The sequence below is a fragment of the Natrix helvetica genome, assembly GCF_964273705.1.
Source record: "Natrix helvetica genome assembly, chromosome: 1".
NCBI lineage: Eukaryota > Metazoa > Chordata > Lepidosauria > Squamata > Natricidae > Natrix > Natrix helvetica.
Window position 1 is genome coordinate 290,515,308 of NC_138548.1, and position 17,852 is coordinate 290,533,159.

Consider the following 17,852-nt stretch of genomic DNA (forward strand, 5'->3'; position numbering starts at 1 on the left):
GTATGAGAACTTCCAATTGGTCCGTTTCCTGTAGACCAATAATAAGACTCACAGGGTGGAGGGGGAATGTGGGAGTTAAAAGAAGTTCTCATGGGAAAAATGAATGGCAAGACATTCTAGCTTTAAAAGAAACAGCTAATCTGCTAGTCTGATTGTTCTCCAAAATTTACAATGAACTAATAATCCTAATTAAAACCACTTGGCCTAGTTCTGTAAAGCATCATAGCTTTTTCTATGCTTCGGTAGTACACACCACAGTCTGTTATTTCCCTGTTTTTCCTGATCACTAACAAAGTGCTGACTTTGTCAGGGCAGCTGAGCTAATTTTGTGAGCTCAGTGTGAAACCTTAGCTAAACAAAATTGTAGTAATTTTCCTTAATTTGTAATAGTGATTGGAGTGCAAACTAAATTTTCCTCGTGGGTCAATCCTATAATTTTCAATTAACTAAACTGATCGCCAGGCTTGCTCTATTCCTGCATTTTGTTTAAAGGGCTTGGAGGCATTTCTGGAGGTGAGAAGTGTGTTTATTACATGTGCGTAAGAGAAAAAGATAAAAACAGGGGAGGGGTAGGAGCAATTCCCTCTTTTTTTTTAACCATAGCAACTATGCTACATGTATTATCTGGAGCCCTTTATGCTCACTATATTAAAAAGTTTAATAACAAAATTACCACACATAAGAACAACAACCCCCCCCCCCATCCTTCCAACTGTGATAAGTGACTGTGGGTAGAAAGGAGTGAAAGAAGCTAAAATGCAAGTCTGGATGCAGAAGAATCAGAACTGCTGCAAACCAGGGTTTGAGCTGGGGATATAGATCACTGCCTGTGATAGATGCAACTGATTTCCCCTTCCCAACATTGTTTCTTTACTTTAAAGGCATGTATAGGAAAGAGGGGATTGAATTACGCAAGATATTGAAATGAAAGTGTAGATCTCAGCCCATTTTTCATGTAAAATTCATGTTAGAGCAGTAGTGGCGTTGCGAAATAAACCCAGGCCAGATAAAAGAAGACAATGGGTACGTGGAATAAAGGAAAATGCATCAAAATTCTTCAGTGTGTTGGTATTAGTACAATGGTAGCTACATCCAGAGTTAAGGAAGGGAAGACTCCAGTACTGCACACCAGAGCAAATAAGCTTTCACAAGGACTGTGGGAAAGGGATGTCCTTATGGACATCCAGAAGAAGAACACATACAAGTGTCTGCAGTTAAAAGGAAGGAGTACTGGTGCTATTGATTCAATTTTTGCTGTATCCAGAAATCATGGCAATCAAATAAACAAAGGAGATTACAACATGCTATGTGAATGTGGAAAGGAACAGAGTCCAGCCTATCTGATGGTATATCGCAGTGATGGCAAATCTTTTCGGCATCCAGTGCCCAAACAGAAATGCGTTTGTATGTGTGTGTGCCAGAGTGCCGGAAACCCAAAGACCAGCTGGCTGGCACACTCATGCCTTTTTTGGCTGTTTTCAGGTCACTTTTCAGGCCATTCTCAGCCCAAAAAACACACCAGAAATGCCCCCGCCAAAAATACAGCCTGAAAACAACCCGGAAGATGGCATGAAAGTGGTTTAGAAAATGGCCTGAAAATCAATCTGGCTTTTTGGGCATTTGGGGGCCGTTTTCTCCAGAAAACAGTCCACAAAGACCAGCTGCTGGTCACCAGAAGAGCAGCTGGCAGTGGCACACATGTGCACAGAGAGGGCTCTGCATGCCACTCTGGGACGCATGCCGTATGTTCGCCATCACGGGTATATCATCTACCACCGGAAACTATTAATGATTTATTTTTGACCAATAACAAAGCTAAGAAGATGGCTTCATGCTAGCATTTAAAGTTTGATATAGACACAGAATCAAAATCAAATCAAATTTTATTTGCTTAGCCGCACCCTCTCCAGAAGGACTCGGGGCGGCGTACAATTAAAAACACATAAAATATACAAATATAAACAGTAACATATGCATGGAGGAGGTAAACAAATGGATAAAATAGAATTAAAATTTCAATTTAAAAATCCCCTCAATTACGATACAGAATGCACAATTAAAAAACCCGTCAGGAGCGATATGATAAAACTATGGTTGAGCCAGGCCAGCTACTTGGAAGAGATGGGTCTTGAGCTTTACGTGGAAGGAGCGGAGGTCAGAGGTGGTCCTGATATCAGGGGGGAGGTCGTTCCACAGGGCTGGGCCCGTCACAGAGAAGGCTCTGCTCCTAGGCGTCGCCCCCCGACACTGTCTGGTGGACGGCACCTGGAGAAGTCCCTCTCTGTGCGAGCGAATTGGTCACAGGGATGTATGGGGCAAGATACGATCCCGCAAGTAACTAGGTCCTGAGCCATGGAGCGCTTTGAAGATCTTTATCAAAAGAATGGCAATCAAATTGGTTGTTGTAAAACAAAATAATGAGGAACTATTCAAAGATTTCATCAAAACGTTTGAATTCTATGGGCTTCTATTTAGTCTATTACATTTTGTGGTATTGTCAATTTGCAAACAAAGACATACAGAAACAAACTACCCACTGTTATGTGATCTGATAAGAAACTTCACTGAAGCACTTTTGAATAAATCTGCACTGTAAGTAGGAACTGCCTTGGGTGATCAAGTTTTAATTTCACTATCATTTTCAAACATAAATGTGCTGAAAAATTATGGTCATATGTCTGTGGCAGTTTCTGGCATATGTCCTGAAGCTATGTTATTCAAACACAGTCCTTCCAAAATTCTCCTCATGCTTAGCACTGTGTTATCACTCTGTACGTCTGGTGAATGCAGTGGAGATAACTCTGGAAAGCTTCCAAACTTTCATTTACTACACAGTCAAACTGAGTTTTTCAGTGTTAGCAGGCTGATACAATACTCAGAAAAATGTTTTCAAGTAGATATGTATTACATTTGTCCAATTTGGTCAGGCACATTGGGCACGTTGCAGGAATGTCAGCTGCCAGGAACTATGTAGGAGACGCCTTCTCTGCTGTGTAGAACCTATTCCCTAGAATATTCTCCCTTCACATATCAGGATAGCCCCCAGCCCTGTTGGTCCTTTGCAAGGCACTGAAGACTTAGTTTTACGTTCAGCTTATGCTCAAGTGTTAGAGGCCCATTTCTTCACTATATTAAAATCTATGGAAACAGTCTTACCTGTTGTCATATATATTTATTTTCTACTGTTTTGATTGCTTTGTTTTTCATTTTTTATTTTATGATGTTTACAGCTCAGAGTCATTTGTTGAGATAGCTAGATAGATGATAGATGTTAGAGGATGATGATGATCATGGATGGATGGATGGATGGATGGATGGATGGATGGATAGATAGATAGATAGATAGATAGATAGATAGATAGATAGATAGATAGATAGATAGATAGATAGATAATCTTTATAGCCTCCAAACGTACTTTAATGTATCATCCATTTATATATTCCTATTCCTAGTAGTCAGTGCATTCAAACATATAATCTTGACTCCTTGACTCTTTGATTTCTGAATTGACCCTTTATAATGGAAATTTCCATATTATCACCTGAGAGTATGGGAAACATCCTTGGAGAGAGGGATCTTTTACAACTATGCCCATATTAAAGCTGGCCAAGTGAATAAAGGTACCAGTGAGGTCCCATTATAAGACGTAGAATAGGTATAATTTCATTATTTGTATTCTCTCCTCCCAACCCCACTAGCAGCAACATTCTGCATTTAGCTTCAGAAGATTTGAATCTTTTGGACAAGGGTTTTAAATATACTTTAAGTCCAGGAATAACTAGATAAGAAAGCTATCTAGAAGTGTAACTAGTGTACTACTGAAATGGGGAGTGGGATTATTTGAATTGAGGACAGAATTTCCATTGGTTTTGCTGGAATATTCTGACATTTAAAAAAAAAAAAAACATCAACCAGAGATGAGGCAAGCTATTTCTCCAACTATTTTGGAATACAAATATTTTGAAGTACAACACTCATAACTCCAGTAGCATAGCTAAATGTCCAGGACTGGCACACATTTTTAAAATGGCACTAGAGAAACTTTGTTCAGTTCCTCGGTCATTAGTCTATGTGATTCAGTTTATCCATCTTGTTTTTACCATTATTTATAATCAAAAACATAAAATGTTCTCTGAGGTGTGGTGAGCTTGTTATGAGGGAAGTTATCAGTTCTGATTTACTGCAGTTTATTACTTTTCTTTTCCTCGCTTGGCCTATTATAGGTAGGTAGGCAGGTAGGTAGATAGGTAGGTAGGTAAGAAGGAAGGAAGGAAGAAAGGAAGGAAGGAAGGAAGGAAGGAAGGAAGGAAGGAAGGAAGGAAGGAAGGAAATAATTTTTGGTTTATTTGTTTGTTTATTCACATTTTATCCATTTGTATGTGGGAGTTTTGCATATATGCTGAAGAAAAGCAAATATTCTTGCATTGAATGAAAATTGAATGTGTTTCTCATCCATTCTAATTACCAATATGCTCATTATCTCTAGTTCTGTTTTTTATCTGTTTGTTTTTTCTATTCTACTAATCATGGGTGTAAACTTCATGAGGTGACAAGACATTTGACTCCAGGCCAAGTTCCACTGAGGGCTGGTCTATCAAATCAGTTGGAGCCATCATACTCTTACAAGTTTCAATTCAACAAGCATACTACTGTAACTGTGGTTAGAAGACCCTCTAGTATCACACAGTTGCTGTGGCTCCCAACTTTCCACACAGCACTAAAAAGGCTGAAACTCCATTTCTCCTGTTGTTGTTCTCCTTTACTATGTTAAAGGATGCCTGTTATTTGACTGCAGCCTCCTTATCCATCTTTTCTGCCAGCAGGAGAAGTGACAATTGTACATATATCCAGGCTATTAAGATAGTACTATTGACAGGAAGTCAGGGACCTGGAGTTTGTGTAGTTGTCATCTGGCAGGGAAAAATATTTCTCTTTTAAAATAAAGGCATCAATGTGTTTTCTGTGAAAAGATTTTTGGCAGTTGAGATTGATTGATTGATTGATTGGCTGATGAAATGAGAGGGATTCACTTTTTAGAAACCTCATTTATACTCCTCTAAAAACTTGTAAATTAGGAAAACACAACAACAAAACAACAAAAATTTGTTCCAGTGTTTCCAGAGATGTTCTCATTCATCTAGGAATCAAAAGCTGAGGCACCAACCCAAGGAAAGTCCCCTCTTTTTTGTAAAGAGTAGAAAGGCTCTTAAGATATATGGGGGAAATCTCTATACTATCAAATACTTGAGAGAGGGGCATGGACTTCTGAAAACACACAAAAAACCTCAAACAAACATAAAAAACATATTCAACATCTATAAAATACTAGGATGAAGGCTCAGAACTTCTGATAATCAACAGAGAATAATAGCCCATAGTTAGTTGGACAAGAACAAATCCAGATAATTTCTCAAGTCATTAGAGGACATACATTTCTTCCTTCTAAAAATAAGTTATCAGACCTGTAATAGGCTCCATAATATGTAGCATTCTATTTAATTCTATGATCACTGCTTCATGTAGCCTCGAGCTTTAGTTTGTGAGAAGGCAGAATACAGATGTAAAAAGCAAACACAGTGCTGATTCCTGTCACCTGACACTCAATCTTTCAAATTTCTAAAAAGATATGGCTAACAGCCAGGTCATCAAAACTTTTTTCCTCACACTGTGAACTTGATTTTTTAATCAAATTGTGAGGTTATTATTTTTCATTTGAAATATAATCAGTAAAAGTCTTAATGAATGAGTCTTTGGATGTTTCAGAGCATACAAATTATTATTTGAATTGTCATGTGAAAAAAAAGAAGAAAGTTTCTTTGTGTTGGAAGACTCTGCATGAATTTGGAATATTCATTACTACAATGCATAGTCTCAAAGTAGCAACACCACCAAACATTGGTCAGCTATATCTTTTCCGATAAAAACTTATATTTAAATTAAAGCAACATTACCTGTGTAGATAAATCTTCCAGGTGTGCCTTTACAGAACTGCTTGGATTTATAGGACAATGTAACTTCTACAACACCAGGAATATGTCGGGGTGGTGTTTGAACTCTGATAGCATGTGGCGTAATAAGCTAGAAGAAATTGTAAGAATGGAGGAAATTGGTTAGATATAGAATACTTATGTAATAACACATTTTTTCACATCACACTACAACATTTTGGAACATATAATTAACCTGTCATTGTTTGAATGTATTCTTGGAATAACTAGCATAAAAGCCAATGACAACAATATTTGCAAATGTTATTTCCCAGACATAATTATATTAGCTTTGTTTTTGTACATAGCAAGCATTTATTTCAGGGTATGAGAATTTCTTGTGACAAACCACAACTTTTGATTGAACGAACTTGCAATCTTTATACTAAGGAATCCCACAGGATTTCCATTTTACTCCCCTAGCATATGCCAGATTAGTTTCCTATTGGAAAACTATCAAGCAAAAAGTGAGGGCTTTCCACATTTCAGTGAAGGCAGTGGAAAAAATAAGCACATATGTTTTCTCTCTGACAATGACATGTATTCAGAGTGCTTAACTTTAATATATTTACCCTGTTTCACTTCTGTGATGCAATAGGGGATTCATTTGTTGTAATAGTCCATCATTATTTTTCAGAATTAGAATTCCTACTGAAATCCCAAAGTTATATTATAATATTGTTCTCTGCAGAATACTCCATGAAACAGAGAGAAGCACAAGGTTGACCTCATATACTTGTTCTAGTTCATCTGGGAGATTCTGGGTTTGTATGCTATAAAATATATACTATAGCTTTTGAAGTATTAATTGCATACTGCTGTAAGATACTTTCACAAGCCTGGTCACAAAATAATAACTACAATATATGAATGTGTATTATGTATATATGTGTGCAGGAATTAGATCTGACTTTAACAGCCTTTCTCATTTGAGATTTTTAAATAAACTGTTCTATTACAACATTACTTCATCTGCTTCAAATATTTTCTCTTAACTCATTAGGAAATTGCAGTGGATTAAATGTAAAGATAGGAGAAAGTGTCTCTAAAATTCTGAGCATGTGGGTCTTTCTGTAACAACACAGAATGTTAATTTTTATTTGACACATTTCAGATTTATTCTATCACCTGTAATTAATGCAGCTATTGTTGCATATTTTAAATAGTGATTGTTGATTCTGTACCTCTTACCTTGAGCTACGAAAGTATAATCAACTTATCAAAATTAGTTTGAGCAATTATAAGAAAGTTACCATGCTCCAACTAGTCCTGTTGGTTGACACTTAAACATGCCATGATATGGCAATGCAATATTTATAATATAAAGAAAGACCTATTAAAAACAGCATTTTTGGAATCTTGTTAAAGACTGATTTAAAGTCTTTCACAAACTACAAACTTAGTTGTAGGAGCCCCAATGTGAGTGTGCCACATTAGAGGTGGCTAATGGAATAGAGAACACCCAGCCTCTTTGCTGTGCACACTTTGCTCCATCCCATCCCATTTCCTTATTTTAATTCAATTTTTAAATTTAAAATCTTTATTTTACATGTTTTATATTGCACTTTATTTAACTTTTGCAAGTCACCTAGAGTCATCTCTGGTGAGATGGACACCGCACAAGTTTGATAAAGCAATGAACTTCTCAAACTTGTGCGGTGTCCATCTCACCAGAGATGACTCTAGGTGACTTGCAAAAGTTAAATAAAGTGCAATATAAAACATGTAAAATAAAGATTTTAACATAAAAAAGAAATTATGAACAAAAGTACCTGAAATGACCAGGAAGAAGTGACGAATCCATATACAGAGAATAAAACAAAGCCTTGTGAACTCCAAAGAATACATTTTAAAATAAATTATCTTCTGTGTTTTTAAAATTATCTTATGTATTTTTATTGCAGATCCCTTTATTGTTAATCTATCACAGAGTTCCTTTTCTTGTGTACCTAGATTTTTCTGGCAATCTCAATCCATCTCCGATTCCCCACTGGAGACTACACCTTCAGAGATTACTCCAAACTTCACAATCTCAGAATCTGTGAGCTGCAGTAGCATAATCATTGTTCTCTGGAAAGATTCCCAATTGAGATCACAATCTGAATTAATCATAGGTTTCTTCAGATGCCCTTTCTCTTCTTGAAGCTTCCATGCCAGCTACCTCATCAACACACTGCAGAAGAATGTTACAACTATTCAGTTGTACCTATATATTTTCCCTTCTATCACTATTTTGGAGTAAACCATTCATTGGTGGTTTACGCAATTGGGAAGTATTCTAATCAGAGAAGTGAAAAAGTAAAGGGCTAAACCTTTGTCTTTGTATTTCATATCATTGCTCCAATTCAATTCTGTCCCCCCTCCCCCCCCTCCCCAAACATACTGACTACTTATTTAACTAAAATCAGCTACAGTTCCCCCAACTACAAACTTCACAATTACTATGCAGGATTAAAATACCCGAACTTTAAAAGAGCCCTACTAGAAATGTCTAGTCCATTAGTTGGTTATAGGAATAACCAACTAGGTCTTTCAAAGAAGGTCAAAAAAGAAAGCATAAAAGAATAACCCTTGTCTCATTGTTTGCCATTAGCATCTAATGCTAATTATGTAATTCAGACATAATTTGCCTTTGAACCTGGAGAAGATTTCATTTTATAAGTATATGATCTAACTTAAAACAAACAAAAGCCAAAAGCCAGCAGCCATTGTCACATCACATGACAATGAATTTCATATTTTTAGTAATCATACACAAGCAATACGAATATATAACCAACCAGATTCAGGATGACAGATGCATGACATACAAATGCTCATTATTTTTAAAAAAAGGTTATTTAGGGTTCCATGTCTTTAAGCACACAGGAATAAGGTATATGCAGTAATAGCCCTTTCTCATCTGAACAATTAATTATTCTAGCTAATATCTGAATTTTAATCTGATGCATGTATGGAAATATATATATATATATATATATATATATATATATATATATATATATATATATATATATATATATATATATATATATATATATATATATATATATATATATATATATATATATATATATATATATATATATATATATATATATATATATATATATATATATATATATATATATATATATATATATATATATATATATATATATATATATATATATATATATATATATATATATATATTCGGGTCTTTTCCCATGTAAGATTGAGAATCTTACAAGGGAAAAGACCCAAATACAACAAGACCAGTGTGTGTGTGTGTGTGTGTGTGTGTGTTTCATATATATATGAATGATTACGCTATTCTACTTGACTGCTTGTGTACAAAATGTGATTTTTTAAAAACAAAATCATGGTTATTATGACAATTTAATTGGAGATTAATTGGAAACTCAAGTATCTGTGTTTTCACACACAATTAGCAGGGCAAATTATGCTCTGATTCACTCCTCCAAGTGAAAAAGGTTGCAATTATGTTATAGAACCTAAATATATGTTTAAGTAATAAATATGGTATGTAGCCCAAATCATTTTAAATCAGCATATTTAACATGTATCTCCTATTTTCCACATGCTCAGTTAGCAGAAATCCTATTTTCTTTAATGAAGTTCAAATCAGCATAGCGTTTTAAGAGAAATGTCTTGATAATCAATTTCCATTTCATGCGTATAAATACTGCAATTACAAAGCTTGAATACATGGGAAATAAAATTATACATTTACATTGAAAATTGAAAAATAAAAAAGGAATACTATTTCAGAAATGAAACTTTAGTTTGTTTCCTATTTCTTAAATATATTCTTAAATTCAGTTGTTATTCTTTATAGGGGCAGGAAGGCATCAAATAAGGATATTTTAACAGTTCCTTCCATCAGTTATTTAGTTCTATTTAGCTGTATTTCATTCTGGACTACAATGAAAAGTGAATGAAATTTATTTCTAGACTTTTTTAAAAATTCAAATGTCATGTAATGATAATTTCAGTCACCCAGACAAGATAAAAAATTATTAATTGTAAGATTTTAATAAAAATTACTTGCTTATACAGACACAGTTATGGCCTAGCTTTGTTTTGAAAAAAAGTCCCAACTATGTTAAAGAATAATATCTACTATTACTGAGATTTTTAATTATCCGTGCTACAAACAGAGTATTCTCCTAAAGGCAATAGCGATTATCAAGTTACCAGGCCTTACTTGTCAATCAAATCCCTGGACAATTCAAAATGATGTTATGCAGTTCACATTTTTATAAACACGCTAAAATGATCTATAATATTTTAATGGAAATCAAATAACCATACATAAATACAAAGCTCCTGTGCCCTTGCTGTAAATCTTTATTTTCCTTTTATAATTCTGTATTTTTGTCTTGGTGTTCTGTTTCTTTAATCAAAAAGCAATAGAAAATACTATGGGTTTAATCCTGCAATCACAAAAATAATATATGATGGTTTAACTTATTTTGGTTGGGGTATCTCTTAGGGAAAGCTCCTTAAAAGCACATCTAAAAATGGAGGGTGAACTTAAGTCTGCAAAAGATAAGTATGAATATTCATTTAGGTCTGCAAAAGATAAGTATGAACAGCTAACTTCTGTTCAGTGGTTTTGGTGTGGATATAATTCATAAACATTAAAACAATATTTGTAAGTAAATGGTACAGTTGTATTATGGAATATGGAATAGCACATCAAAGGCCTTAGGCAACACATAATCAAATAATATTTTACATAGCTGATGTTAATATAAGTACCTGCTTGATTCACTGATTGTAATCCTAATTTTGCAATTGTCTATGTAAGAACAGGACATTTGAACATATGAAGTTGTGATAGGATATCAGGTCCATGCCCATTTAGCCTAGAATTCTAGTGTTACTATGAAGTAACTGAAAGTATCTCTCCAAATTGCTCTGGAAAATAAAGGGATACTCTGGCAAATAAACCTAAATGCATCGTCTCATTTGACAGCACCTAACAGCATGCCATATTGGTTAATCTTTTGAAGCCCTATTCCAGTTTTTCCCCATAAGTTTCTGCACCACATAGATCAGCATTTATAGCTTTTCATAGCATCCATAACTTCTGATGCCTGACAGATGTTGCCAAATTGAACTGCCTCTATAAATGCCTAATGTCTGAAGATCTCCATATCCAGGAGCTTTGTATGTGTCATTTAGAGATTAGCACTGGCAAACAGGAGGAATTTCTCTTCTTTCTGAGATCTCCTGATTTGGGGAAATACACATAAAATGTTTGTCCTTCAAAATGAACAGACGTAAAATGTACTAGCCTTCATCGTATACGTTTTGAAGCATGTGCATTTGGGATGGGTTTATGTCTCATGTGTACTTCCACATTAAAGTTGCTTCTAAAATGGCAATTTTTATCCTGAGTAATTGCATGAGGAAACAACAGATAAGAGCACATTTTTAAACCAGTTGGTAAAATCGACATTAAGGGGTAGAATTAAAAAAAGAGAAGAAAATTGCACAGAGCAATTGTTTTAAAGAAAAATAAAATGATATGATTATAGTGTCATATAGAGTACAAAGCCGTTCTCTTATTTTGGAAAGGGTAGGGCTGAGGACTAAATTGTTACGGTCATCAACAAAACCATAGTTTACATTAAACTGAACTATAGTTTCTGTTGTTGACTGAGATGTCTATGGAGATTCTCAGTCATCCAGGCCATGTTGCCCCACAGGTGCTTTTTCAAATGGCACCTGGACTTTGTTTTTCCTTGAAGATGTTTCTCTTCTCATCCAAGAAGTTTCTTCAGGTCTTCCGATGAGCTTCTTGGATGGGACACGAAATGTCTTCAAGTCCCGTTGCTGTTTGAAAAAGCACCTTTGGGATGATCAAGACTGACAGTTATTCCTAATTGAATTATTTGCAACACTGCAGGCATGTTCACAGGTTTATTTTTTAAAAATAATTTATTTCATAAATAAAGACATAAATATAAATGGAAAAATGATACGTGCCACAGGTGTCTCTAATGCCCTGGTTGTTTAAAATGTGAAGAATTAGAAAGCATTCCCTTTGTTCCTATACCAGGTTTCCTAAAAGAAAGAAAAACTGGCTATAAACCAGTCATGGTTACTGGATATTAATTTGCAGAGAACACCTACCTCACTCCAAACCAGCATGGTGCCGAATATGACCTGTAACCCATCAAAGAAATTGTCTCCTATGATGATGACAGTGGCACCTCCCGTAGTCCATCCTTCACTTGGACTGATGGCTTTGATACAGGGTGTAGCTGCTTTCCAACACACATGAAAAAGAAGGATTTCGCTGTTAGAATAGGATTTTAATGATAAAAGACCTGGGGGTGGGGGGAGAGAAAACTTTGATTACCCCTCCCCTTTCTAATATGAAGATCCCTTTTCTCTGTCTGGCTCACACTGTCCCCCTCTTTTGTGGAAGAAAGATTTCTAGAACAGATTATTGAAAAGAGAATGATTTCCCATTAATTTTTAATTTTGTTCCTATTTTTTTCTCTTTAAAAGATAATCTTAGTTGGCAGCCCATTGAAAGAAAAGAGCACACTTGGTGGTTGAAGACTGACTGGCTGGAGAAAAGAGTGCATTCTTCAGATTCTTACTTCCTGCCTGTACCAAATGTGACCCTGCCTTCTTCTTTTTGGAGATTCATCAAAAAGGACTCCCGTAAACCTGTTTCATGATTATAATGTTTTTGATGGCAAATAGCCACGACGTATCATTATGTTTAAATGTTTTTTTGCGCTTTGCAGTCATAAAAATCTATAGAGTGTATTTGGAAACACAACAGATCTTTGCAAAGGTTTAGGGGGGAAATGAATTATCTTTTTAAAAGATACCATTACCTATTAGAAAATGAAGCCACGGTCCTATTTTTAAACACATGTTTGTTAGCAATAGCATATATTTTAATGAATCCAAAGATGGCAGGCTTTATAACATTAAGTTTTGAAAGGATGAAACTTAATTACCAATCACCTGAACAGAGCACAAAATCTATAGTTAAAACTAGAACAGTTCTCTAGCCTAGTCACAATGAATTTGTACAATGCCAGAGTTAATCTAAAAAGTGGCACCATGAAGTAAATGACAAGAACAGAGCAACTTCCATTTATATATCTTTTTAAACTTTTCACTTTAGGCATTACGGCATAAGGGATGTCTGTGCCATTTGGGGTATATTTTTTGGTTCAAAAACTACTACAGCTTTTCAAGCCTTCACCTTTGGATCTAATTCAGAGATGGCACAACTTTGTTATGCCAAGACTGAAAGATGACTCACTGTTATTCTTCCTTTTATCTACCTTATTCTCTGCATGACTGCCATGTTAAGCACATCTTCATGGGCAAGTAAAAACCTGCCTGTGGAAAGGAACATTCTTAAATTCTTTTATGAAAATAAGCAATGGGGTCTTTCACTGAGCAGGATAAACAAAGTCAAATGCATCCCCTGGGGAATTATGGACACATCCTTATACTTTTTCTAGAAGTATTATCTAAACAGCTTGCTTTTGTCTTTTTCTAAGTTATTTTTTCAACTTCCCAGTGTAGCCTAAATTCGGGAATTTTCTTGGTGATCTTTCATCCTAGCATTAACTAGATCAAACTCTCCCTCAAAATCAGCAAAAAAAAAAATTACCTGGAAAATGCTGGTAGATCAAATTTCTCTTCCTACATATTCCCGAAATCTGCTCTGAATGGCTTGGGGACTCCCTAAAGAATATATGTTGTGTGTATGAGGAGGAGAATGAGTAAGTATGTATATGCAAATCTGCTCATGTTATGTTGGACTGAGCTACTGCATCTCTCAAGGGAGTATATAGTCATCTTGTTCCAAGATGATCTTCTCTTTCTCTATAAAATGTGACAAAGTTGAAGTTGTGTTGTGTAATGATTATTTCCAAGACTTTGGTAGACCATATGTGTTTAAACTAGACTTGAACCCATATTCCTATTGTCTAGTATTTATACATAGGCATTTAGATATGGCAGCTGACCTGAGAGAATTCTCATCTATAGGTGAATACCTTCACACACATAGACACACGTACATACCCACAAAGGGTGATTGCCCTCCAAGCAAAGAGAATGACTTTGAGCAACCTTCAAGTATTTATATTCAAATACAAATGGATATGGGGAGAATGATCCAATGGGGCTCAAGTCCAATCCCATTTATCTGTACAATTTTAACCATGTGCAAGTTTCTTCTTGCCAGACCAGATTCAATTGCAGTTTTAAAAAAAAATGAGACTACTGACCCAGGACACAAGGTTTCTCTGAAGGTAAATAGGTTTGGATGGATTTTGCATATGCAGGAAAATGGTAATAGAAAATACATGATTTGTTTTTATACCAAGGCTTTATTTAAAAGCAGCTGTTTAATATGAAGTTGTTTGTTGAAAATGTGAAATAAGTCATTTGTTCCTTTCCTTTTCACAAAGTATGGTATAAATACAGACAGACAGAAAATAAATAGAAATGTAAATAAATATTAAGCAAGCTAAGAATGTACCATTAATAGAATTTTTAACCATTAACTGTTGAATGGTTCTTTCTGCATTCTACCATTGCACAAAGGATAAAGTCTCTCTCTCTCTCTCTCTGTATAAAAATATTAAACAATTAGAACAGAGCAAAAATATAACCAAAAGAATTATGATTTTTGCCCCCTAAGAAAATGCCATCGCTCAATTAAAGCCTTGGTGGTTAGATGGCAAGAAAGACAGGATATGGCTTTGAACTGGATTAGACTGTGTATGAGTAGCCTCTCCAGGCCCATGGTTCCCACACTCTTTGTGGTGTAGAGAGGAGTTGAGGAATTTAAAGAGGCTAAAAGATGCCTAGAGACTGCTGGTAAATTACAGAGAGTGAAGACAATTAAAGCCTACCCTGGTGGTAAGGGTAGTGGAAAATGTTCCACCCTTATTGCATTGCAAATACCCATTCAGCAGCTCTATTTTTGGTGACCCGATCCCTTCTCAGTTCATCTATAGCAGTGTTTCTCAAACTTGGCGACTTTAAGTCCTGTGGACTTCAACTCCTAGAATCCCCCAGCCAGCTATGCTGGCTGGGGGATTCTGGGAATTGAAGTCCACAAGACTTAAAGTCGCCAAGTTTGAGAAACACTGATCTATAGGATCACTGTGAAGATTATGCTGTGCATCTCAGAGATAAAGTCACTTGCATCTGCTCTATATTCGACTCCAACTTTAGGGCAGTGCCAATGGAAACTTACCCAATGGGGCTAAGGCTTGGAAGTTTATATGGAAAGAGTTTGATGCCTTTGCACCAGTAGTGGGTTGCAGGCAGTATGCCCCGGTACGGGCGTACTGGAGCCTGTCTGGAGCACTGGATACCATTCCGGTACGGTGCTCCGGAGGGCCCACCTGCCCACCTGAGCTCCTTACCCGTTTTTTAAGTTTTCGGCGCTTCCACGCATGTGCATACAACATCTGTGTGATGCTCCGCTGAGTAGCTGGAGTGTTGCAGAGGCTCATGGAGGCGCTAAGATGCATGTGTGTACTGCACACATTTATGTGGATGCAGCCAGGCCCATTCCAACCATACCGGTTGGAACGGTATCTGGAACCCACCACTTTGCACCTAGCAAGATAGCTCTCTTGCAGTTTGGCTATCTCTGTGTCAGATTCCTGTTGCTTCTGGCTGGTTAATGATACCAAGGGAGAGAATACATGATTACATCTGGGTGGTAGTTAATAATTCTTTGAGGGACGGGGTGATTTTATTGGCTTTCAAGGAGGCATTGGTGTGCCCTATCCTGAAAGGGCCATTTCATCCATCCTACAAACTTCTCTTTTGGGAAAAGGTTGGGAGTAAGGTAGTCACATGGCAACTATTGAGGACTTTGGATGAAGTGGATTATCCGGACTCTTTTTATTCAGAGTTCAGGGTGGGTTATGGGAGTGAAATAGTGTTGATCAAACTATTAGTTTATACCTGATGGGAGCAGGATGGGGCTGATATGACTATCTTCACTCTTCTTGACTTTTTAATAGCTTTTGATATCATCAATGATACATTTCTGGGCTTGCTTTGGGAGTTGGGTGAAGGTCATTGTGCTCATTCATCTCCTTCCTCCAGGATAGTTCCAGTCAATGTTGCTAGGTGAGAGAGTTCCAGTCTGTGACACTTACCCATCCCTAGCTCAAGCTGACATGTGCATATTCAATGACCATAAATGACCATAATAGAGGTAAGCCTCTGCTTCCATTTAGGGGCACTTGCATCTGTTACTTGTTTCATTGTTTATTTCAGTAGCAACTGTGTTCACTGCATATGTATCCTTAGCATTCTGACTCTTTTGGCTCTCAGGTTTTTGAGTGTAATTAAGAAGTTGTAATTTCTCAATGTAGTGACTGGTCTGGTGGTTGTACTTTATCTGGATTTGTTGTACAAAGCGTATAGTTCTTTCAGTTCTCAAAGGCATACCTATGCATCGCCTTATTATAAAAAGTATAATTCATGACAGTATACAAGACAGTTATCAATACTGAAGACATTTTAAATGTATGTTTTACTGAATCAAACTAACACTTGATGCATGATACATGACCTATAAAGCTCCTTACATAATCATTCTATCATACTAAATGGAATGTACGATTTATGATCTTTATGAAATCAATGGCCTTGCATATTTAGATTGTCACTGAATTGTGCTCAAAGCAAAAGTACTTTATAGTAGTGACATCAATAGAAAAAAAGGGAATGGGTTTGTTTCTAGAAAACCTGGGAAGGGAACAAATGACGAAGGTGCCAGTAGAGTTTCTTTCAAAGCAGCAAAAATGCATACAAAAATCTGGAAAATGCTGCTCACTAGAAATGTCTAAGCCTTCTCTAAAAGGACAGGAAATAAACCTACTAAAATTTAGAAACACTTTTCTGAAGAATCTTAAAATTTCCACAAATCGCATCAGTTACACATCGAAGAGGCACTATCCTGGCATTTTGACTTGTACATGTTAGATCAAGGAAAGCAAAGCAAACGCACAAGCCAGTTCCAGCCTTAAGAACCTGGCTTGTTTGTTTGTTTTTTCACTTGCGTTTTTAGGCACAAAGCAAATGCCACTTAAAGTACAAGGGCTTCCCCAAAGTTGTTGTCATAAACTACATTGCCCTTTGTGGGGTTTTCTCCCATTTTTTGTAGCTACTGTGGGTAGAGAAATTCCTCCCTTCAAACAGTGACAATAAAATGATTACCCTGCCTCTGTTTAGCATAATTGTTCAGAAATGCTCATAGCATATTGCCAACTGAAAGTGGAAATTATTAGGTAGCTGTTCTTTGTTATAATAATGATCACTCCACAAATAAAAGCTCTTCTCCCAAAGGTACAGCAAGGCACAAAATGCTAATTTCTGAAGATTATGTGCCTTCTTTTATTAAATATTACTGTGCCCTGTTCTGTTTGAGGGTTTCACTGCTCTGATTGTTTTATGAGTGCCATGTTAATGTCATTCCCATCTCGCTAGCAGCAGGCACACATTTTAGCTTTTGCAGAATTGATCAAAGGCTACGTGCTGTGGGAATTGCTGAGAAAACACGGACAAGCAGTAAAAATCTAACTGATTAATTGGTTTAAATTTCATTTCAGGGTGTTGACCTTTGGCTTGGGAGTCTAATACTACACTAAGAGTCAGGCCTAATTACGAGATTTCCAATTTGCTTCGCACAAAGGCGGCGAGAGAGAGAGAGGGGAAAATGAATGCGAAAAATAATTATAGAGAGGTGGGGGATTTCTTCTGCTTCTATATTTATTTAACTGCTAACATTCTCTATGCGTGTTCATATGCTCATACGAATATACAAACATTTTTACTGG

At 36.2% G+C, this 17,852-nt stretch overlaps 1 protein-coding gene across 6 annotated transcripts in view; it reads right to left on the minus strand.

Annotated features, from left to right (window-relative positions):
- Positions 1 to 17,852, minus strand: part of EBF1 (EBF transcription factor 1) — a 363,592-nt gene that overhangs the window by 54,524 nt on the left and 291,216 nt on the right. For 4 of the 6 annotated variants that reach the window (XM_081934502.1, XM_081934501.1, XM_081934505.1 and 1 more), the window contains exons 9-10: positions 12,136 to 12,266; positions 5,953 to 6,079 (exon numbers count right to left, since the gene is read on the minus strand). In XM_081934502.1, coding sequence (XP_081790628.1) covers positions 5,953 to 6,079; positions 12,136 to 12,266 — 258 coding nt within the window. Of the gene's footprint in view, positions 1 to 5,952; positions 6,080 to 12,135; positions 12,270 to 17,852 lie in introns of all 6 variants that reach the window. The other 2 variants (XM_081934500.1, XM_081934503.1) reach the window with 1 other exon arrangement.